The following is a 23,971-nucleotide window of genomic DNA, read 5'->3' as shown; positions in this document are numbered from 1 at the left end:
AACGTAACATTTGTAGCCGGGGAATATTAGTGATACTCATTTACAGTAAAAATGCTGAATGCTTCAAATCATTTTGGTGCTGAACTTAAGGCCAAATTCTCTGCTTATATTAAATGATGCAGCTTTCCTGACTTCAGTAGCACTGTGCCTCTTCATGTGGATCAAGAATTTGGCCCCAGGGAGTGCATTTATGATGCTAATACAAATTGCTGTTTTCAGTGTCATAACTGATTCCATCTGGAGTTTTTTTTTATAGCCTCCTCTTTTTTCCCATCTTTCTTTTATAGTCAGAGCTACCTTCAAGCTGCAAGTGATGTGCCTGGGGGCCACAACATGGATCCCTCCGCAAACTACAATTCCCCAAAGTTCCGCTCAAGGAATCAGAGCTATATGAGAGCAGTGAGCACACTCAGTCAGGCCAGCTGTGTTAGTCAGGTGGGAATCTATTGTTAAATCTTTTACTGTGGGCTATCTGCATATACAGGACTAGCTACTAAAAATGGAAAATCTGTTTTTCTTGATTAATATTAGAGGAGTGAGGATGTAAGTAGTCACAAAGTAATTCAAGCTTCAAGTAATTTAATATTGAATGAAGATGGTAGGATTAAAAAGAGACAGTCAAATTGCAAATTATGCCAAAAAAATGTAAAATTAGAATTTCCCTTTTAAGAAAGCCTCCCTACATATAAATATATACAATGTTGCCTTTTAGTTTCATTGAGTTCCCCCTTCGTCTTGTACGGTAATAGGGCGTGAATAAGATTGCTGAGCAGCCATTCTCTAGACCATTCATTATTATGTATACTTCTCTCATGTCACTTTTTCATCTTCATACCTCTCTAAATTAAACAGACCTAACCTTTTCAATGTCCCTTCATGTGGAAGTCTGTCCAGGCTTTTAAAAAATTTCATTGCCCCATCTGACATTTACTATACTTGTCGAGATGGGATGACCAGAATTCAGTGAGGTGTACCATCACTTTATATAATGATATTATGTTAAATATTATTCTCTGTGTCTTCCTTAATATAAATTAACATCCTTTGCCTTATTTGACCATCACTATGCATGGAGAAAATGTTTTTCATTGAGCTGTCCATAATGATGACTAGGACCTTTTCCTAGCTCATTAGAGTAGTTATATGATGGTTCAGATTCTTTCAGTATGCACAACCTTGACATTGTCCACAATGAATTTCATTTGCCATCCTTTGCTCAATTAGGTTGCTTAATTAGATCCTACTGAAGTTCCTTACTATGTCCTTCGGTCTTGACCAACCTAAATTATTTTGTGTCATCTACAGATTTTGCCATTTCACTGTTCAACATTTTCCAGCTCAATAACATATATATTAAATAACACAGAATATAAACTAAATACATTCAGAATATAAACTAAATACATTCAGTTAACAGCCTTTGCTGTTTCCTGGTCCCTTCCTATGACATCACACTCTTCATGTTTCATCGATATGATATCAGTTCAGTATTTTTATTTCTGTTATTTCAATGGGTTCCCTTCCCACCCTCTACAACTCAGGACTGAATTGAGGGATAGTGATGGACTATATATTTAAGAAATATATGTTCACTCTTGCAATCTGTATTTTAAAATTATTATTTTGCTGGTGTCAACAAGCTTTGTTTGAAAAAAGTATTAAGGAATTTCATCATGTAATTATGGACTGAGGCCAAGGTTTTCGAATGTGACAGGTGATTCTGGGTGCCTCAATTTGTGGGTGCCCAACCTAAGATGCCTTTAAGGTCCCTGATTTTCACAACGTAATGGATGCTAATCCTTTGAATTAAGCACTGTTAAAGTGTCTCAGATTGGGAGGCTCCAAAAATTACTTGTCACTTTTTTAAATCTTGGCCTAAGTTATCATAACTCTCTTGGTCAATAGTACAAGCAAAAGTTGATTCAGAATAAGTTTTTTTTCCCTTCCCAGACTTCATTAGTCCACTTAATTTTATTAGAAATATAAAAGTGATAATTTTATAAAAGGACAAAATAATTCATTTCACAGTGGACTTAATTGCCAAGATTCCTTTCTAGAAAATTAGAATAACAGCCTTTCATTGGGTTCAGAGATTCTGTATGAAATTTCTATTCGCTTGATTAATGAAAACTGGAAAATTTGCAGTGTTTTTTTCCCCAAAATGAATAAGAGTTATTGATTACAATATATAATAAAAAGCAATATCATCCAGATGTGGAGGCTGATGAAGTTATGAGATTTACTAGATATTTATAGTATTTTGTTTCTTTCATTCTGCTTTAATAAATGATTAAATAAAATACATATTATTGTCATTTACTGCTCTCTCCATTATTCAGCTTCTAAATTCTCTTTGGACAAATATCATTTCCAGTTACTCAGCCAAATGCTACAATTAGATATTTAGTACATTCCTAATAATTATCCCAGAATGTCTCTAAAATGAAACATACGAATTCATGGTGAAACTAACAATTGTCCAGAGTAAATGGACATAGTAAAATTAAGCTCTTTTTTAACACCAAGCACTTGACATTAATATATTTCAGTCCATATTGTGATTGGCTAAATACAAAGAAAAATATAACGTCAATAGGACTAGAAAGAATGTTTAAAAATGAAATCAGGATGTGGGGGCTGATGCTCAGCTGATTTAAATCAGCATAATTCTGCTATATTTAATGGAGCAACACCAGTTAACACCATTTATGGCTATGAAACATGGTATTTATATAGTTTCCATCAGTACAGAGCAGATTATTTTTGTTGGGGTTTCCCCAAGATCTATTCCACTCAGTTCCCTAAGGATTCAGTGCAACTCCAGTTTCATCACTTAAGCTCTTTTATTTGGCATACAGCAAACCTATGCTGAGTTAATCAGACTGAACCATAAGGGATGGGCACAGGGCATACCTATGGTACACAGAAACCCCATTTCTTTATATACATACATTCACTTTACATTTCATTACTTGTTTTGGCATTGCTTTGTAGAAACCACTGCCTGTACAGCATACTCTGTCCATGTACAACTTACTCTTTTCCTCATCTTCATGTTTCCAGTGTATCTTATCCATTGTTATCTTGTCCATTGTAAGTAGTTTCCTGGGTGTTCCCCCTTATTTTAAGTATCAGAGGGGTAGCTGTGTTAGTCTGGATCTGTAAAAGCAGCAAAGAGTCCTGTGGCACCTTATAGACTAACAGATGTATTGGAGCATGAGCTTTCGTGGGTGAATACCCATTTTGTCAGATGCATGTAGTGGAAATCTCCAGGGGCAGGTATATATATGCAAGCAAGAAGCAAGCTAGAGATAACGAGGTTAGTTCAATCAGGGAGGATGAGACCCTCTTCTAGAAGTTGAGGTGTGAAAGCCAAGGGAGGAGAAACTGCTTTTGTAGTTGGCTGTCCATTCACAGTCTTTGTTTAATCCTGAGCTGATGGTGTCAAATTTGCAAATGAACTGAAGTACAGCAGTTTCTCTTTGAAGTCTGGCTCTGACGTTTTTTTGCTGCAGGATGGTCACCTTAACGTCTGCTATAGTGTGTCCAGGGAGGTGGAAGTGTTCTCCTACAGGTTTTTGTATATTGCCATTCCTAATATCTGATTTGTGTCCATTTATCCTTTTCCGTAGGGACTGTCCAGTTTGGCCGATGTACATAGCAGATGGGCATTGCTGGCATATGATGGCATGTATTTTAGCTAGTACAGACATTCTGTTTCTTAGCTTACTGACCCATTTACCTATCTTAGTTAGCGCAGATATTCCATCTCCAGCCTGCTGATCCATTTATCTCCTTAATCCTGTCACTCAAGAAATGAGATCTCACCCATGTCCAGTTATTCATATCAAGCTGGGCCGACATTCCATTACTTTCCTATATTATCATATGTTTTATTTGCATTCTATTTCTGTTTTCTGTGCTTTCTTTTTTAAGTTCATTACCCAGCAACACATTTCCAAGACAACAGTAGTTATAATTATTTGAATCAACATTAATAATAGGCCCAGTGTACGAACCAGGGTGTGCAACCTTACCTCCTTTGGTGTAGCCCACTAGAGTGTAATTCTATGTAGAATCCTAGAAATGTAGGACTGGAAGCTACCTCAATAGGTCATCTAGTCCAGTCCCTTACACTCAAGGTAGGATTAAGTAATAACTAGACCATTCCTGACAGGTGTTTGTCTAACCTGTTCTGAAAACCCTCCAATGACAGAGATTCCACAGCCTCCCTAGGCAATTTGTTTGAGTGCTTAACTACTCAAACTGTTAGGAAGTTTTTCTTAATGTGCAACCCAGTCGTCCCTTGCTTCAGTTTAAGCCCATTGCTTCTTGTTCTATCCTCAGAAGTTAAGGAGAACAATTTTTCACCCTCCTCCTTAAAACAACCCCACTTGTTCTGCCCTGCCAGCTTGACTGTGAACCATTGATAACTACTCTGTGGGAATGGTTTTTCCAACCAGCTATGCACTCAACCTTAGGTAGCTCCAACTAGGCTATATTTTCCTAGTTTGCTTATGAGAAGGTCATGCAAGACAGTATCAAAAGCCTTACTAAAGTAAAGGTATACCACATTTACCACTTCCCCCCATCCACAAGTCTTGTTACTCTGTCAAAGAAAGCTATTAGGTTGGTTTGACATGATTTGTTCTTGACAGTTACTTATCATCTTATTATCTTTTCGGTGTTTGCAAATTGATTGCTTGATTATTGGCTCCATTATCGTTTCAAGTACTGAAGTGAAGCTGACTGGCCTGTAATTCCCCAGGTTGTCCTTATTCCCATTTTTATACGTTGGCACTATATTTTCTCTCTTCTAGTCCTCTGGAATCTCTCCCATCTTCCATGAGCTTTCAGATATAATCACTAATTGCTCAGATATCTCTTCAGTCAGATCTTTGAGAATTCTAGAATGTATTGCATCAGGGCTGCCAACTTGAAGACATCTAAATTGTTTAAGTAACTTATTCTTTACTTATTTTAGCCTCAGATCCTACCTCATTTTCACTGGCATTCACTTTGTTATTGCTATTAACCCTTTTTGTGAAAACTGAAACAAAAAAGGCATTTAGTTTGTCCGCTATTTCCACATTTTCTATTATTGGCTTTCCCCCTCATTGAGTAATGGTCCTACCCTGTCCTTTATTTTCTTCTTGCTTTTAATTTATTTGTAGAATGTTTTCTTGTTTCCCTTTATGTCTCTAGCCAGTTTAATCTCATTTTGTGCCTTGGCCTTTCTAATTTTGTCCCTACATGCTTGTGGTGTTGTCTTTTATATTCATCCTTTGTAATTTGACCTAGTTTCCACTTTTTGTAGGACTGTTTTTTGAGTTTCAGATCACTGAAGATCTCCTGGCTAAGCCAGGATGGTCTCTTGACATACTTCTTATCTTCCTTACATAGTGGGATAGCTTTTTCTTCTGCCCTAAATAATATCACTTTCAAAAACTGCCCACTTTCTTAAACTGTTTTTTTTCACTTGGACTTGCTTCCTGTGAGCTCTTACCTTCCAACTCCCTGAGTTTGCTAAAGTCTGCCTTCTTGATATCCATCATCTCTATTCTGCTGTTTTCCCTCCTACAATTCCTTAGAATCATGAACTCTATCATTTCATGATCACTTTCACCCAAGCTGCCTTCCACTTTCAAATTCTCAACCAGTTCCTCCCTGTTTGTCAAAATCAAATCTAGAGCAGTCTATCTCCTAGTTGCTTTCTCTACCTTCTGAAAGAAAAAATAGTCTCCAATGCATTCCAAGAACTTGCTGAATAATCTGCCTTACCGTATTATTTTCCCAGTGGATATCTGGGTAGTTGAAGTTCCCATTACCACCAAGTCATATATTTTGATTATGTTGTTAGTTGTTTTAAAATACCTTATCCACTACTTCTTCCTGGTTTGGTGGTCTATCCTACCATGACATTATAGCCTTTAAAGCCTCTTTCTGTAATTTTAACTTTACTTTTATTTTAATTACATTATAAAAACTGGTACTTTTTTCATTTATTAATATAGGAAATTTAGGTGTGAAACAGAACATAGGCCAATTAAAATAACATTCCCTAAGTCTGTACCAGAAGTGGTCTTCTTCAGCCATCACACAATAATAGTTATTACCTGCATGAGCAGTTTTTACTTCACCAAGGTCCCAGCATCTCAACTGTACTGTGAAATTTGGAGACTGTTCTCCCAGAATGAACTCACATGCTGGCAACTCTGTCTGTAAACCAGTACACCTGCACCTGTAAGTGTCCCCTAGATACCAACAGCAGGACAAGTCTGGGGCTTTTCAGACCTTGCATAGTTTTTCCACAGTATTTGAGGAGGGAAAACAAACTTTTTCCACACTGTATAAGTCACAGTGGTTTTACATTTAACTTCGTGGTATTGGACCCTGGTTAATTTTCATACCCTTCCGGTGTTACCTGTCTTATGCCAAATTTTTAACTTTTCTGTGGTCATAAAAGAGGAAAAGTTTTCTTGATCCATATCACTTGAGGCTGCTTTTACTTTGTATAGCATGTATCCCTCACATATTACACAAGATATTATTATTAGAACACATTGGCTTAATGCCATACTTCTTTAAAAGCAATTACAGAAATATGTTTACTATGTAGAGTGTAACATAAACTTACTAAAATCTCAGCTAAAATACAAACACCGCTGTATTTTAGCAACATTTTATTTTACTACCGTTACTTCTTTTTTCCCTTTTTCTTTACTTTTTTTTGTATGTTTTAGCTATTTGAGGTTTTAGTAAGTTGACTGTTACGCTTCACTTTTTTTTACAGGAACTTTTTTTATTTTTTTACACAATTTACTGTTTGATTTGATCAATGCCCCTTGCATTGCTTTTAATTATTTTTTTACACAAATTACATTTCCAGTACTTTGCTGTATCCTGGTTGCATTTCCACTAGTACATTCAGAAGCAGTTAAGCCATACAGAAATCCCTAATTCCTTCATTGATTTTAACTAACTCATCCATAATCACACAATTTAAATCAGATTTTCCCTATCCCTGCAGCAGCCAGCACAATTATTTTATTACAGACACAAAATGCCCCTCCCCCTTCTTTTTAGAGTGGCTGAAAAGTCATGTTGGAGAGAAAAGCATAGTGGTGATATTGCCATAACTGGGCTTCATTATTAAACCAAGCATTCTTTTTTTCTTTCTTTTTATAAACACTTTAAAGTCCTTTCTAACATTTTATACATTAAACACTAAATAGTTAGGGGTAGTAAAAGTAATAAAGTCCAAGATCTCCAGTGTTAATTTGTGCAAAAATTTAGCTGCTTGTACTTTCTTTAAAGCACTCACTTCAGTTTTTCACTGTTTAATAAGACATTTCCATAGATCTTACTAGCTACTAAAGTCTGGGACCGTAACACTTCTATTTTATTTCCTATAACAACACATTTCTTAGCTGAATTTTCCTCCGCAGTCTAAGCTTATTTTTTATGATTTTTTGCTCTTATTTCTTAACTTAGTATACTTTGCCTGCACAACTATACTCTCTAAATTCAGTCCTTCAAGGTTGGCTGCCTTTAACTTTGGTGTTTTTTTTTAAACATTTTCGGAATCTTTTCCATTTAGTTTGTTTCCTCCTCTTACAACTTTGAGTTGCTTTTTATGCTTTTAGCATTCATTTTTCAAAGTACTACATTTTGTTTGTAACATTTTCGCCACTAGAAACAATCCTTGTAAAGAAAGCTTCATCTGGGCTTTCTTTGCATTAATATAAAAACAAACAAACTAGATACTATTTTTATGGCTGTCAATGGGTCCTGTTTTTTGAAGATGTCAGTGACATTCAATAGACCTCTGCTGTGCTCTGCTAAACATTCTTTTAAGAAAAATCGAATATCATTCCCTGGAATTCCTTTTTCACCTGGATCCAGTCTCCCTCTAATCTTTCTCTGGGGAGTCTATAGGGTCCTCCCTTAGATTTAATCCACTTCTCCAGCATGATGCTAACTTCCTCATATTTAAACCCTTAAACCCTACCAATGCCATTTCTCTTAATGCTAGGTTAGGACCCTAATACTAAGGATATATATGTTACTAGCTCCAGAGGAGCAGATCTAAGTCATGGCACCACTATGTTAGGGTTCCTCTGAGTCCTCTTCCACTTGGTTCCCCAAAAATTGAGTCCAACTCAGTCTTGCAAGTTTGGTTCCTTTATTTGGCATGCATCAAAGCTATGCTGAGTTGATCCAACTCAACCGTAAGGGGTGGATATGGGGCATACCACACATCCAAAGTCACCCGAAACCTCCCTTCCTTTATATACATTTACACATCACATTACGTTCACATCACATTACGTTCACTGTTTGGGGTTTGACTTAGTTACTTTATAGAAACCAACCCTGCCCTATGCCCTGTCCATGTACCGCTTACTGTTTACCTCATCTTTATGTTCCCAACTGATCTTAACCATTGTTATCTTGTCTATTGTAAATGGTTTCCTTGGTGTCCCCTAGCTAAATACAGACATTCTGTTTCCAGCCTGCTGGTCCATTTACCTCTCTAATACTGTCTCTAAAAACAAAAAATAAGGCCTCACCCATGTTCAATTACTCATGGACCAGGTACTGATTTTTGTTGACAATTTTTAATAAAAAAGGTTCAGAGTGTGGTGTTAGCTCTCAGTCAAATACAGACACTTCACCATCCCAATCGAGGACAACTCATACAGCTGCAGACGCACCTGTGCTATTGCAATGCAAGTGGCAAGTGATTCTTTTCTTCTGTCAGTTTGGGCTTAAATCGTGGCACTGGGTGACATAGATACCTCTTGGCACTCCCTCATAGCAAGGGGAAAAGAACAATCTGCAATATCCCCTTTAAAGGGCACTGCACACTCACATCTATGTGGCCAGGAAATTTGTTGAGTTGTGCACAGAAGGCACTACTCAGCCACTTCTCCACTATGCTTCAGGCTAGGGTAAATATAACTCAGAGTCTGAAAATTCAGACTAGTTTGATTCAGTGTCTCAGTCAGAAGACCAGATACAATTAAGTAGTATTGAATGGTTCTTGACTTTGCAGTTGTGATAGTGGAAAGATTTCCTAATCAGTGTATAGAGATGTTGGATTTATCTGTTAGTGTTCTTCATATTTATTAAATATAAATATACCAAATGGAAACAAACGATGGTCATCTAAAACTCATTGCATGGTAGATACTATTTATGGCTAATGTGAAGTGCTAAAATGTGAATGTGTTCAGAAGGGTTTCCTAATCTTTAATTATTTGCTAATCAGTTGTTCATCAACGCACAGGTGTCCACTTGAGAGATGTTGAAACCGTGATGATCACAAACAAAGCAAGTCAAAAATCAAATGCATTGTTGTTATTTATTCAGATGAGTGAAGCAGAGGTCAATGGGCAATTTGAGTCGGTGTGTGAATCAGTGTTTAGCGAAGTTGAAGCTCAGGCAATGGATGCACTTGACCTCCCTGGATGCTTCCGAACAAGAAGCCACAGTTACCTGCGGGCCATTCAGGCAGGTTACTCCCAAGATGATGAATGTATCCCTGCTATGGGATCTTCCAACATCACCTCAACTATCAGGTCAACAGCAGGTAAGAAAATCTATGCTGGCCTCTTTCACCTGTAAAGATAATCAGGATGGAAAATGGTGCATGAGACTGAAAGCCTCTTTTTCCTGTGTAATCATCATAATTGATATTGTCTTTTATATTGATATAGTACATTGAGAATCAGGCCTTCCTTTAATATTGTACTATAGTGCCTGCATGTCTGAATGTGTAGTTATGAATAATTTCATTTTTATTAGAACTTGTAAGTGGGCCTGGAATATAATGAGCCTGAATTTCAGCCTAGACTTAACTTCACCTGCTTTGCTTGCCTGCACAGTTTTGCAAGTGCAAATAATTGCAGGCAAAAAATGGTATTACTTAGATATTTAAATAACTGATTGCACCTGCCTATCTTGAATTTAAACATCTAAAAGAGATCAGTTACATTCATAATCACTTGGGCCCTTAAATTGCAGGTGCAAAAAGGGAAGATGAGGTTTAAATATCTGGTCCAAACTCTTAGGGGTAGGGCAGGATGTAACTTACTTAACTTTGGGAAAAGGGTATGACAGATGATCATATACTGTGGCATATTTCACGTATCTTCACTGTTACTCATCACTAATCATTATTATTCCACTCATTTTTAGGATTCTTTCACACCTTTAGAGCGACTTTTTTCTCTTTTAAATTGCTTAACAGAGATTAATTTTATTTTATTATTATTTTTAACTGTCATTTATAGAGACTCATCTAACTGAGATACTGTGACTTTGCATTGCAGCTTAAACATAGCCTTCCCATTCAGAAGATCACTTTCTTTTTCCTGGAGTCATAAAGTTGAATAGAATATGATACATTTGGCAAAATCATCAGATAGACAATAAATATGACTGCATCACATTGTTTTTTCCTCATGAAAAATGCTATACATTGATTAGCAGTCTGCTGGTTAAATGATGTGTTTTTGAAAACTCTAACCTTCATTTCACACATGATTTCCTTCTTATTTCTGAAATGATTTATCAGATAGTTTTTGTTGCCTAAATATGTAGTATTTCTTATTTGTCAAGGTCAGGGAATTGTGACACCGTAGCAAAAAAAGGACTATAGGAAAAATGGTAATTAGAAATGGGGCCCTAAACAGAACTCTGGTTCCAAACACCATAGACTTAATGGGTTCTGAATCTGGATCTGTGTTCAGATTTTTCAGTTTGTGACATTCTCTAATCAAAAATATTACCCCTGTGCCACTGAACAACTTTGTTTTTAACTTTTATGGGGTTACTGATGTAAAACAAATACTCAAATCAGAAATATTTATTAGATTTGCAAGGGAGAGCACTGGTTATGTGGTTAAATATTAATTGAAATTTCCAGTTTTCAAACAAGTCATTAGCTGTAAAACCATGGAATAACTATTTCATATTTCTGTCTTCAGCATTTAGCAGGTTAGAGACAGATGCTTTATTTCATATTATTGCTACATTTCAAATAACCCCTTACTTTCTCCCTTACTTATCTGAAAATTGTAAAAGAAGTTATTGGATACAATACAGTATAAGAGGCTGGATGATATTTAACATGCCCATAGGCTTCTTTCAAATAAAAGCTACAAAGGTCAAAGTTCCATTTCAACCTTCAGTGCAAATTCAACCTTTTGAATCTTTAGGGTTTTTTTTCCTGCTGCTGATGTTATAAGCTCTTCTTGGCAACGTCATTAAAGCCATTTCTTAGAAAATTAACAGGAAACACAATTTCATTATTAGTTGAAACAGTAGTGATAAGAGGGTGGCTGCCTTTTCTCAGTGTTGTAAAGAAATGAAATTGTAGCACAGACTAGAATTTGTAGCACTAGACTAATCTAAAAGATTTAATAGTGTAAGAGAAAAATGTAAATCAGAAGCAGAAAAAGTATAATATTTCATTTCTGAATTTAATTATGGAACAATCTATTTTGGATGTACATTTATATATACAGTATATTTATAAAGCTTAGTTTGTCAAAAGATGTTTACAAATGTCAATAGACACATAGGTTTTATTCAGGATGGCAGGAAAGCTACAGCTTTATTCAATAGTATGTGGGACATATTTGCTCATTCCATTAGAAGCATTAGGGTGTCCTCATAACATTGGAAAGGGGGTTACCATAGTCATCTCTTCTAATATTTAAACCACTTTCCAGGGACATATGTGATCCCAGGACATGCTCTCAAGTACTGATGACTACTATGGGCTAACTTTTGTGCCAGTAAACTGGGCTATCCACTGGACGAATCGCTATCCGTCCTTGCTTGTCAGATTGATTTTTTTCTTCTGTGGGAGGAAGCAAAACTCTCTCCTAACCTCAGCAAGGTTGGAAAACGGGTTATTTTTTGCCATACCACCTAAACAGTGAACTCAGGCTACTTATTTGGTAGAATTCAAAATGATGTAATCTTACTCCAAGAAAGGAAACATCAGATTAGCGATGAAGGTGAACCTGGAGACTCAAGGACAGTACCTGTAGTTTTGGCCTTAACGACATCGGGAAGAAGCCAGTGCCCCACTCATTCTTATCGTCCAGTAAGAATAAGTGACAATGACCCCAAAGCAGTCCACATTGTTGGATGCCAATGGTAACTCCCACTCCTCTGTGTGACTCTTGCCAAGACTAACTATGCTTTACTGTGGTTAAGAACTTTCTGTCCATCTTCTATAGAACAGCAGAAGTTGGGAGTGGTGAGAGGGGATGGATCACTTGGTGATCACCTGTTCTGTTCATTCCCTCTGGGGCATCTGACATTGGCCACTGTCAGCAGACAGGATACTGGGCTAGATGGACCTTTGGTCTGACCCAGTATGGCTGTTCTTATGTTTTTATGTTCCATTGGTTTGTTAAAGGGATAATGCTGTAACCTTTCTGCCAAATGGTGTCAGTAACAGGAAGAGCTGAGTTCAATATTTAAACAAAGCCAGCTCAAGCCCCCACACAGAAATCTGGGAAAACTAAACACTACCCTTGGGCACTTGTGATAGGCATTGCTTCCCCACTCACAAGCATTGAGTCTGGGTATAGCAAAGGAAAACTTTTATGAAGGAGAGCTTTAATGCTGGGTTGTCCAGCATTAATCTGGGAAAACAATGACTCAGCAGTATGCAGACAGTAAGTAAAACACTTGCCCCATTGCATCTTGGGCAACACTTTGCCTCAGTTTCCTATCTTGTGGTGTGAAAGTTCAGTGGACAAATGTCCCTTTAACATTCCACTCCCCACTGTTGCACCCCACTCACAGATCAATGTAAACTGAACAAGTACATCAAATGGTGACACTAGCATTCATATTCCCATCTCTAAGGCAAGCAGGGTGCCTGCTGCTCCCCGCTTGCCATTCAGTAGTGTTCTGGGTGTGTTCTGCCCGCTGAAGGTTTGGATAGACGATTTGTGTGTGTGTGTGTGTGTGTGTGTGAGAGAGAGAGAGAGAGAGAGAGAGAGAGAGAGAGAGAGAGAGAAATATGATTTGACCCTAATGCCTTAATAGAAAAAAATCCCCAGATAATCAGTTAAAATAAAACCAAAAGAGAAGAAAAAAAACCTGCATTCAGACAGAGCTGACCTGCATAGTAATCATTTTACTGTGTGCCCTGAAGCTCATTAACTGGTCTTGGAGCACTACCAAAGGGAATGAGTTCCGAAGCCAGAGACTCTTGAATGAAAAAAGGCCCAACTCTGGCCTCTGAAAATTTTACCAAAGGAATGAATAGCAAGTGCACTGCAATTGATCTTCACTGAGTCACTGGGATGTAAGGTGAGAGGCTGTGTCTCAAACAGGAATCCCAGACCCATTTAGGTTTTAATAGCTAGAGATAAAGGTTATATTGGTATAGCAGAAAACTCTTGCTCTAGAGGGTGGTAAAGTGACCAATAACCAGTTCTGGAACTTGTCAAGGACCCTGTTCCTTGGAATCAGTCACATAATTTGAATCAGTATTTGACTCCTTTCTGTCAGCTGGTAGCTGGGAGAATTTATGGAGTAGCAAATAGCCAGTGGTGAATAGTGGGAAATTGGTTTAGTTAAATGAATCTATCTCAACCAGTTGCACTCAGACTAGTAAAGGGTACAGTAAATAGAATTCCATATTTATTAAACTATTGAACTGTAATTCCAAACCAGATTGGTCACATAGCATGAGATAGTTTTCAGTTATAGCTTGGGCCCTACCAAATTCATAGCCATGAAAAACGTGTCATGGACCATTAAATCTGGTCTTCCCTCATTACATCTGGGCCTTTGTGTGCTTTTACCCTATACCAAGGGTAGGCAACCTGTGGCACTCATACTGCCCGAGTCCTGGCCACCAGTCCAGGGGGCTCTATATTTTAATTTAATTTTAAATGAAGCTTCTTAAACATTTTAAAAACCTCATTTACTTTACATACAACAATAGTTTAGTTATATATTGTAGACTTATAGAAAGAGATCTTCTAAAAATGTTAAAATATATTACTGGCACACGAAACCTTAAATCTGAGTAAATAAATGAAGACTTGGCACACCACTTCTGAAAGGTTGCCAACCCCTACCTATACTATATAGATTCCACAGAGGAGACCAACATATCTCAAATTCGGGGTCGTGACCTAAAAAGGAGTTGCAGAGGGGTCGCAAGGCAATTTTAGGGTGGTCACTATATTGCCATCCTTACTTCTGTGCTGCTGCCTTCAGAACTGAATAGCCAGAGAGCGGCGACTGTTAGCTGGCTGCCCAGCTCTGAAGGCTGCTCCCTGCCAGCAGCAGCACAGAAGAGTGGCAATACCATACCGTGCCATCCTTATTTCTGTGCTGCTGCCTTCAGAGCTGGGTGGCCGGAGAGTGGCAGCTGCTGATTGAGGGCCCAGCTCTGCAGCAGCAGCACAGATGTAAGGGTAGCAGTACCACAGCCCCACCTACAATAACCTTGTGACCCCCCCCACAACTTTTTTTTGGGTCAGGACCCCTACAGTTACAACATCATGAAATTTCAGATTTAAATAGCTGAAATAATGAAATTTACTAGTTTTTTCAATAAAAAACCCTATGACCATGAAATTGACCAAAATGAACCAGGAATTTGGTAGGGCCCTAATTATAGCTCACTTCACCAGTCAATAATAAAATATCCTTGGACTTTCAGATTTCCTTTCTCTTGCTGAAAATTATTTTTAATTCTGTAATTTTAAAATTATCTCTAATAACTAGATCCAAATGGGGAAGCTTGGAGTGTGATCTGTAGGTATTTAGTCACAGAATTCCTGTTAATGATAATGAGACTTGTGAGGTTATGTTCCAACAACCATGCTTCAGGACTCCCCTGATGTCCAATATTTCATTTAGCTGGTGAGCTGCAGTTCAGCAAAGTGCCCATTACTGAACCAGCAAGCATTCTTCTTGCCGTCTGAATCATAAAGATGAGTTACGCTTCTCCTTCAAGGCTATGGATGTACTGAATATAGGGAAATGTATCAGTCATGGGTGGAGCTATGCAATATAACTGTCCCTGCCTGCAGGTATATGGGATCTTGGGGAGCAATTACCACACAGGTGGGGTAGCAATTAATTTCTTTATTAAAGGAAAAAAGGAAGTGTTGGGAATTTAACAATGAAATACGATGGGATGAGGTGTATAGGGTGTTTACAATAGACAATGATGGGGGGTTCTTCTTATTGAACAGTGTAGGGAGTTCTAACAGTGGGGTACAGTAAGTGGGGTTCAGCACAATGGGTTACAGTACAGTCAATAAGCGTATCAAAAGAAATGCAAAATAAAATGGTAGCTTCTATATAAAATGGTCAACAATCTTAGATAGAATGTATTAAGTGGTTAGTGGCCTTATACACAATGTAACACAATGGTATCAATGTAAATACAAAGTATATCAGAAAAGTGGAAGCAACCAATGGGGTGTTATAATTACAAGTAAAATGTGAATATAAGTGAACTTATGCAATGTAACGGTATAACAGAAAAGTAATGACTTAATTTGTGAGGCTAGGATAGCAGATAATCTGTCAAGGAACAGGAGGGGGGAGGGGAGTGAATGATTAGTGGCAACTGATGAGAGGAGAGTGCGGCTGGAAGCAGCGAGAGACTCTGAAGCCCTGCAGGGTAAGGATAATGGAACAGCGTGATGGTGATCTTTGGTAGGGGAGGGGCAGCGGAGAAGTGTAAAGAAGGACTAGAGAGAGGTTTAAGCAACAAGCGGACACCAAAAACAAAGGAAAAAAGCGGCAAAGGTTTTGGGAAGTTTCACAGGGGGAGAAGCAGCAAGGGGTTTGGGAAGTTCGGAGGGTGATGCAGACGCGGGGGCGGGGGAAGCAGCAAGGAGTTGGGAGGTTCGGAGAGAGTGCAAATGCGGGGGAAAAAGCAGCAAAGGGTTTGGGAAGTTATTATACAGGGGGAGAAGCAGCAAGGAGTTTGGGCAGTTCGGAGGGTGATGCAGACGCGGGGGGGGATGCAGCAAGGTGTTATAACAGGGAGACACGGAGAAGCACACGGAGGGGGAGATTGGAGCGGGGGAAAAACAGACACAGGAAAGTTCAGGGAGAGATCGGGACAGCGGGAAACGAATTTGAATCAGCAAAAACCTTATCTATCTTAACCAACGACTAGGCAAAACAACAAATATCACAATTCTAAGCAAAACTATAACAAGCAACTATACGGAGCAACAAAACAGTAAACTATAACAAGGCAGGTGAACTTACAAGCTCTACAATCTTAACAAACTATGACTTATTAAACTAAAAAAACAAAACCTATGGTGCACCTTATGCTATGGGGAGGTTACAGAGGGCAGAGTGGTATGTGCCCAGGATCCAGCTCCCAAGGAAGCCAAGGGATGGTGGCTACAGCAATGGATACAGCTGAAAGCAGGGAGCCCCGAGGCAAAGCCCACAGGAGCAGAGCTTAGCAGCGGCACAAACTTATTTTTAGCAGCAAAGTGCCGCGGAGTTTAAGAGAGGTTTTAAGACACAGACCAAGGTTTAGCTTGAGTCTGTGTGCTGGGGAAACAGAGCCAGCAGCTAAAATAATAAAATAAAAGTAGGGAAAGTTTCACAGAGGGATTCTTACCAGTCCCCAAGGCAGCAGCAAAGGCAGAAGCAGCAAGGAGGGCTCGGTACAGTCTCAATAATCAGGAGATCTCTCAGGTAGCAATTCGTTCTTCGTGCCGGGGGGGGGTTTCAAAAAACGGTGGTACGCTCAAAAAATAAACGAGAGCGGAGAAAGGACCCCCCAATACCCCTGGCTGATCAGACCAGGCAGCAATGCAGGAACCTTTCTGATGTTGGTTTCAAAAATGTCTGTTTTTAAAGGCAAACTCAGGCAGTTTCCCGCCAGTAATTCTGATAGGCTCCCTCTGTCACAGGGGAGGAGGCACAGGGAAAAACCAGGCAGGTGAGCACAGAAATATGTCTGGGCAGAGTCCTGTGCAATAGGTGACTCAAAAGCACATGAGGCCTATGACTCATGCCCAGGATCTTAAAAACACAATAGGTCTTGCAGCTCTGGACATTGCCTGCCCTACACCGAGCCCAGGTTCAACGAGGTGATAACAGGACTAACCCTTTGAACCGGGCAGTGGTCCCATTTAGCACGCAGCACAAGTGGCCATCCCTTTGAGAAGGGCAATGGCTCTTGTTAAATAACTCAAGGGGCCCTCCCTTTGAGAAGGGCAGTGGCCCTGGTAAACAACTTAACAGCCAGGGCAGGGCGGCCACAGGAGGAGAACAAAAACAAAATGGAGTATGGGGAAATAGGGGGATAGCTGTAACAGATAATAACCTCATGCAAAACTGCCCTGGCTACAATGCATTGATGGGTTCTATGCCCAAGAATTATCCTAATCTATTAAAAATATGCTCCTCCAATTGCTTAAAAATAAAAGGTTCTCTGACCAATACAAATAATTATTTTAATCTCTTAATGAAAAAAAGTTATATGGATTGGGTCCGGACTGCTGCTTTGATATTTTTTTTAATCCAGTGCAGTTTGGCACATAAAGCCCACCTATATGAGAGCAAACAAATGGGCTGAATGCCACACACTGGTATCCAAGGTTCCACACTTTGTCCCTACTCAAAGAACAGGAAATAAATGCAGTATCTGAGAGATTGCTGATAAATGTGGATTTGTAATGGCAACTACTGTATGTGTGCATTGAAACAAATATAAAGAATTTAATTAAAATAATGTAGAGAAGGCTCTTCTCTAGATCATGATTTGCACAATGACTTTAATTACTGTCAGAGCCCCTGTTTAACATTTCTTTCTCTGTAGGACTCATAAAAGGTACCTGTAGCAGCATTTTTGGATTCTGACACTGGGCCATGTACCATGAGAATGTGCATGTACCATGAGAATAAATTATATATCAACATGCAGTGACCCTGATTCTACACTGAAATAGTCACACATAATGTCCATTGCTCTCAGTATATATCTGAGGGTATCATTAGAGTCTAATTCTTTAAAATATACTAATATGCTGATCCTATGAGGAGCTGAGTGCCTCAGGACTGCTCTTCTTTATGCAGGCAGCCAAAGTCTTTTCCAGCCACTGGAGATTCCTGGGCACTCAAGGTTACCCTGCCCCCATGCAGTGAGGGGTAGGATCAGGTGGCATAGGCACCATTATGGCATTTCTACATAACCCAGGGATTCATCCATAGTGGATCACAAGCTAAATATGTGTCAACAGTATAATACTGCTGCAAACAAACCAAACCTGATTCTGGGGTGTATTAGTAGGAGTGTTGTAAGCAAGACACAAGAAGTAATTCTTCTGCTCTACTCTGTGCTGATTGGGGCTCAGCTGGAGTATTATGGCTAGTTCTGTGCATCACATTTCGGGAAGGATGTGGACAAATTGGAGTCCAGAGAAGAGCAACAAAAATGATTAAAGGTCTAGAAAACATGAGGGAGATTGAAAAATGAGTTTGTTTAGTCTGGAGAAGAGAACACGGAGGTTGAACATAGTTTTCAAAGTACATAAAAGGTTGCTCCAGGGAGGAGGGGGATAAATTGTTCTCTTTAACCTTTGAGGATAGGATGAGAAGTAATGCACTTAAATTGAAGCAAGGGCAGTTTAGGTTGGATATTAGGAAAAACTTCCTAACTGTCAGGTGATTAAGCACTGGAATAAAGTCACCAGGGCCTGATGAAATACATCCTAGAATACTCAAGGAGCTAATAGAGGATGTATCTGAGCCTCTAGCTATTATCTTTGGAAAATCATGAGAGAAGGGAGAGATTCCAGAAGACTGGAAAAGGGCAAATATAGTGCCCATCTATAAAGAGGGAAATAAAAACAACCCAGGAAACTACAGACAAATTAATATAACTTCTGTGCCAGGGAAGATAATGGAGCAAGTAATTAAGGAAATCATCTGCAAACTCTTGGAAGGTGGTAAGGTGGTAGGGAATAGCCAGCATGGATCTGTAAAGAACAAATCGTGTCAAACTAATCTGATAGCTTTCTTTGATAGGATAACGAGTCTTGTGGATAAGGGAGAAATGATGCATGTGGTATACCTAGACTTTAGTAAGGCATTTGATACGGTCTCACATGATATTCTTATCGATAAACTAGGCAAATACAATTTAGATGGGGCTACTATAAGGTGGGTGCATAACTGGCTGGATAACTTACTCAGAGAGTAGTTATTAATGGTTATTAATAGTATTAATGGTCCATCAGGAGGAGGGAGAAAACTTGTTAACCTTAGCCTCTAATGATAGAACAAGAAGCAATGGGCTTAAACTGCAGCAAGGGAGATTTAGGTTGGACATTAGGAAAAAGTTCCTAACTGTCAGGGTGGTTAAACACTGGAATAAATTGCCTAGCGAGGTTGTGGAAGCTCCATCTCTGGAGATATTTAAGAGTAGGTTAGATAAATGTCTATCAGGAATGGTCTAGACAGTATTTGGTCCTGCCTTGAGGGCAGGGGATTGGACTCGATGACCTCTCGAGGTCCCTTCCAATCCTAGAGTCTATGAAAAATTGCCTAGGGAGGCTGTGGAATCTCCGTCGTTGGAGATTTTTATGAGCAGGTTAGACAAACACCTGTTAGGGATGGTCTAGATAATACTTAGTTCTGCCATGAGTGCAGGGGACTGAACTAGATGACCTCTTGAGGTTCCTTCCAGTGTTATATTCTATAATTCCAAAAAATAAAATCATGCAAAGAAGGAACTTCACTGCTTGGGTCTTTGAATTCTGTTGGCTTGCTAGAGACTAGCATTAGCATGTGTAAATTCCATCACGTGTAAGTATTTAGTTCCATACTACCAACCACTCTGTCCTGTGTAGAAGCTGGGAAAGACCCAGTGTACTTTCACCAGTTGTTGTGTTCCTATAGCTTCCTTTTGTATACCTTACAAAGCATGCAGGAATCTTCCTCCAGCTCTTTTACCCCTTTCAGGTTCCATCAGCAATGATGAAAAACTCTTAGGGAGTCCTCCCTTAAGCCCTGCAGGTACTCTGCCTCATTTTTTACAGAAATATATGCAGGGAGCCATAACATTGATATCTGAGTTGACATAAAAAGGTTCCCGTGCTGAGTGTATAAAGTCTGTTTTGATTTCATTTTGTCCAGAGCCTCCTGCCAGTTCACATACAAATTTGTATGCACTTGGGCCCACATCCTCAGCTAGTGTAAATGAGCATAGCTGCATTGAAGTCCATAGGACATATGACTGTTTACATCAACCAAAGATCTGGGCCCAATTATATAAAGTTATTAATAAGATGAGAGGTGAGATTCTCCTCTGCTCTGGATCCTTTACTTCATATAGAAGGGTTTGGATGCTATAAAGGGGCCCAAAAAGCCCTGTATCCAGCTGGGGGTGGGGGTGGGGAATTCCTCTGGCTGAGGTACTGTAGAATAGTGGTGTGTGGCTGCTCCTGAGGACTCTGTCTCAAGGTCTGATTCAGGGGTTATGCCAGAAGTAGAGCTAAAAGCTGGAAGGGGATGACGGAGATAGAGCTGCAGTTCTAAACAGCACTGCAGCCCGTAGGGTAGCCTGGACAGGCTGATATAACTTAGACAGATCTTCAAGGTTGTCTAAATTACACCAGGGAGTCTCACAAACCCCCAGAACAGCCCACAATTAAAAATTATTAGGGCTATTCAGAAATAGTAGATACAAATATATCTCAAAACCTATATCTATACAGATATATATGTAGATATAAATACAACCTTATTTTGAATAACTCAACAATAAGAATTAGAAGAGTGTGTGTTTTTTCACTCTCTTCTTTTCATAAACAGCTTAGTCAAAAGGATGAAAGTAGAGGTGAAATCCTGGCTCCACTGGTTAAATTTCCATTGACTTCAGTAGGGCCAGGATTCTGCCCTAGGTGTACAAGACCTAAACCCAGCAGTGTGCTATCTACAAAAGAGTCAGATGTTTGGTCTGAACACAGGACTGGAAGCCACTCTATTTTTGGCTTTGGTAGTGACTCTTTCTGTATCCTTGGTAAATGGATTTCCTCATCTATATACACAGGATATAATTATCCATCTCACTTGGGTATTGTGAGGGTTAGCTGTGTGTAGAGCCCTTTAAAATGAAAAGCATCGTATAAAAACTAAACTTTGTATTACTTTTATTATTAAAGTTGGTTTAGTAATTTATAATTATCATTAATCTAGGAGAACTGTCATCTTGCACTATCTTGTATAATTGCATGATACTTCTTTTAAGGTTGATGGATTACACCAGTGTTTCTCAGCTTTTTCAGGTTGGTGACTCCTTAGTGAAAGTCAAACATTTTCACAACCACCTATAAAAGTAAGAGTAAAAATAGATCAACAATCATAATGCTAACCCTGCGTGTCTCTTTAGAGGGATTGACAGCATACTTGACCTTGAAGGATAAAGGTGTGTGGGAAGGTGGGGGGGGGCAAGATTTTCTTGGCTATAGATTGTAATAATACATTCAGTAGCCTTTGACTCCTCTGATTGTCTTTCATGACCCTCCTTGGGCCAGGGAGGGGGTTGAGAAACACTGAATTATACTAATATGGGGACTGATCCTACTTCGCTTAAAGCCAGTGGCAAACTCCCATTGATTTTAATAGGAGCAGGATTACCCAGTACTTCCTTTTCCTCTTTTCTGTCCTTTGATAAGCAAATAACATATTTTCAATGCCTCTAATATATTTTTTAAATGACGCATTATTAAATTCACATTTTCCCACCTCCTTCCTGCTGCTGAAAATTTAAGATCGTATTTTGTAGTGCAATTTAAATATTTTAAAAGAACAAAGAAATTGTCTAGAACAGTGAAACAGCTGTCAACACTACTTTGCTGTCTACAGGATGCTAAATTCTTGTTAGACTATAATTTCTTGCTAATTAACTGATCTAAAATAGAACCCTTTGTAACTAGTCCATCAACGATTCCACAACGTTGGTGTTGCCCACTTCTCTTTTAACTTTAGTACACACTTACAGCTTGTGACCTTGATGTCTTGCTTGATTTACATTTCTGTTCTGAGACTAACATTAATTACACTGTCAAAATAGATCTTACCATCTATGTAGAATGGGCAGCCTTCAGAGCTCGATTCTTCCAATATGGAGGCAATGATTTACCACACTGAATTACTTGATTATTGTAATTCCTTTTATATTGTTCTCCTTCAAGTTCTAATTAGGAGATTACTGTGTGTTAAAATGCTGCTCTTAGACTTCAACATTTTCAAAATATAGTGGTCACATTTCCCAGTTTATTTGTTTTGTTGGTTTCCTGCTCAATATCACATAGTTTCATCGATTTTACAGCTAGAAGGGTCTGTTGTGATCATCTAGTAAACCACAGACTTGTACCTAGTCATTTCTGCACCACGCCCAATGGCTTGTAATTCATCTTAAGTATCATATGAACAATGAAGCTTTTGTATTGTCTCAAATGGATTCGATTCAGCCCTGAGATGTCAAGAACAGATGGGTACATCACATGCCGCATTAAAAGTATCATTTGGTGTAAGATTTGTCCAGCAGCAGTGACCTGGTCTTTCAGAAAACTGTCCTATATTTTTTGAAATACAGACACAATAGACGCTAACCTAGCCCATCTGTACTGCACACAGTGATAATGATAATTTGCCAGATCCTCTGCTGGTGCAAATTGGCCTAGCTCCACTGACTTCCTTGTCGGTGTCTTCACTGGAGCTACACCGATTTATGCCAGCTGAGGATCTGGCCCAATGTTTAATACTTTACAAGCAAATTCAAAACTACAGAAATATATAGGATTTGGTCCCGTCCATTAACATTTCTACACAGCAGGTTTTCAGACAAGACTTTGGACCAGATTATTACTATTTGCTGCATGGCTGTGAATGGGGAAAGAGATCATGGGGATATCTCCTCTCTTCCCTGCAGAAGCCAGTCACAACCAGCAACCCTTGCCCTGGACCAGCGAAGTTGGTTGACTGCAGAGAAGAGTACGTAGTGTAGTTGCTTTGCTCTGTTAGATGCCAGAATGCTCCAGGTGAGCTGTCACTGAGGCTAAGTCTATACTGCAGTTGAGGGCAATGTGATTGCAGCACAACCAAACTATCTTTACTCTAGCTAGCACAAGTACCAATAGCATTGAAACTGCAGCAGCACAGGCTTCAGCATGAGCTGTACAGACCCGACCAGCATTCTGGGTACTTCCTTGGGCAGCTAGCTCACACTGAAGTCTGTGCTGCTGCAGCTTCACTACTATTGGTACTTGTGTTATCTAGATGAAAGCTAGCTTGGATGTATCTGCACCTCTGATGGCCGTATAGGTATACCCTGAGATGAAGCATGTATGTACCACCCCAGTGCCTCAAAGGCATGATAGAATTCTTTGTAACTAAACAGCTCCGTCAAAAAACCTGAGCACAAGGCTAATTGCAGCTTCTTAATCTTAAGGTTTGTACCAGAATGTGGTAATATGTGGCCAATTCTTAATTATATATGAGATGTGTGACAGATGTGCACTCCTATCCTCTATTTCTAAACATTATATTTTGTGATCAGTTAAATCTGATCTCTGACAACCAATTCACCTTTGAGTGACCCATCAGGGAAAATGAATTGGAACTATTACAACACAATGGCCCAACAACCAGACTACGGAAGAGGCTATTTCACTTTAAGTATGTAGCCAGATTTCACTCTGGTCTGTGATAAAAACAGATACATAAAAGTTCTGGTAGAACTGTAGTGCAGGGAAAGCAGAGTAGTTCCCGAGGAAGTACCAGCACACAAATGTGGAATCTGGAAAGCAGAAAGAAATATTCTTTTTAAAGAGACAGAGAGAGAGGCAAGAGAAGCTCCCTGGCAATAGGCAGGAGGGCATGCTACTGGGCCAGACTAGGGGCTTGACTACACTTACAATGCTGCAGCAGT

The 23,971-nt window shown here is 39.1% G+C and overlaps 1 protein-coding gene across 7 annotated transcripts in view; it reads left to right on the top strand.

Annotated features, from left to right (window-relative positions):
* Window positions 1-23,971, top strand: part of DLGAP2 (DLG associated protein 2) — a 688,475-nt gene that overhangs the window by 597,862 nt on the left and 66,642 nt on the right. For all 7 annotated transcript variants that reach the window (XM_050950699.1, XM_050950698.1, XM_050950697.1 and 4 more), the window contains 2 exons: window positions 288-435; window positions 9,376-9,595. In XM_050950699.1, the coding sequence (XP_050806656.1) occupies window positions 288-435; window positions 9,376-9,595 (368 nt within the window). The remainder of the gene's footprint in view (window positions 1-287; window positions 436-9,375; window positions 9,596-23,971) is intronic.

This window comes from Gopherus flavomarginatus, chromosome 4, assembly GCF_025201925.1.
Source record: "Gopherus flavomarginatus isolate rGopFla2 chromosome 4, rGopFla2.mat.asm, whole genome shotgun sequence".
NCBI lineage: Eukaryota > Metazoa > Chordata > Testudines > Testudinidae > Gopherus > Gopherus flavomarginatus.
This window is presented reverse-complemented; position numbering and strand designations above follow the sequence as displayed.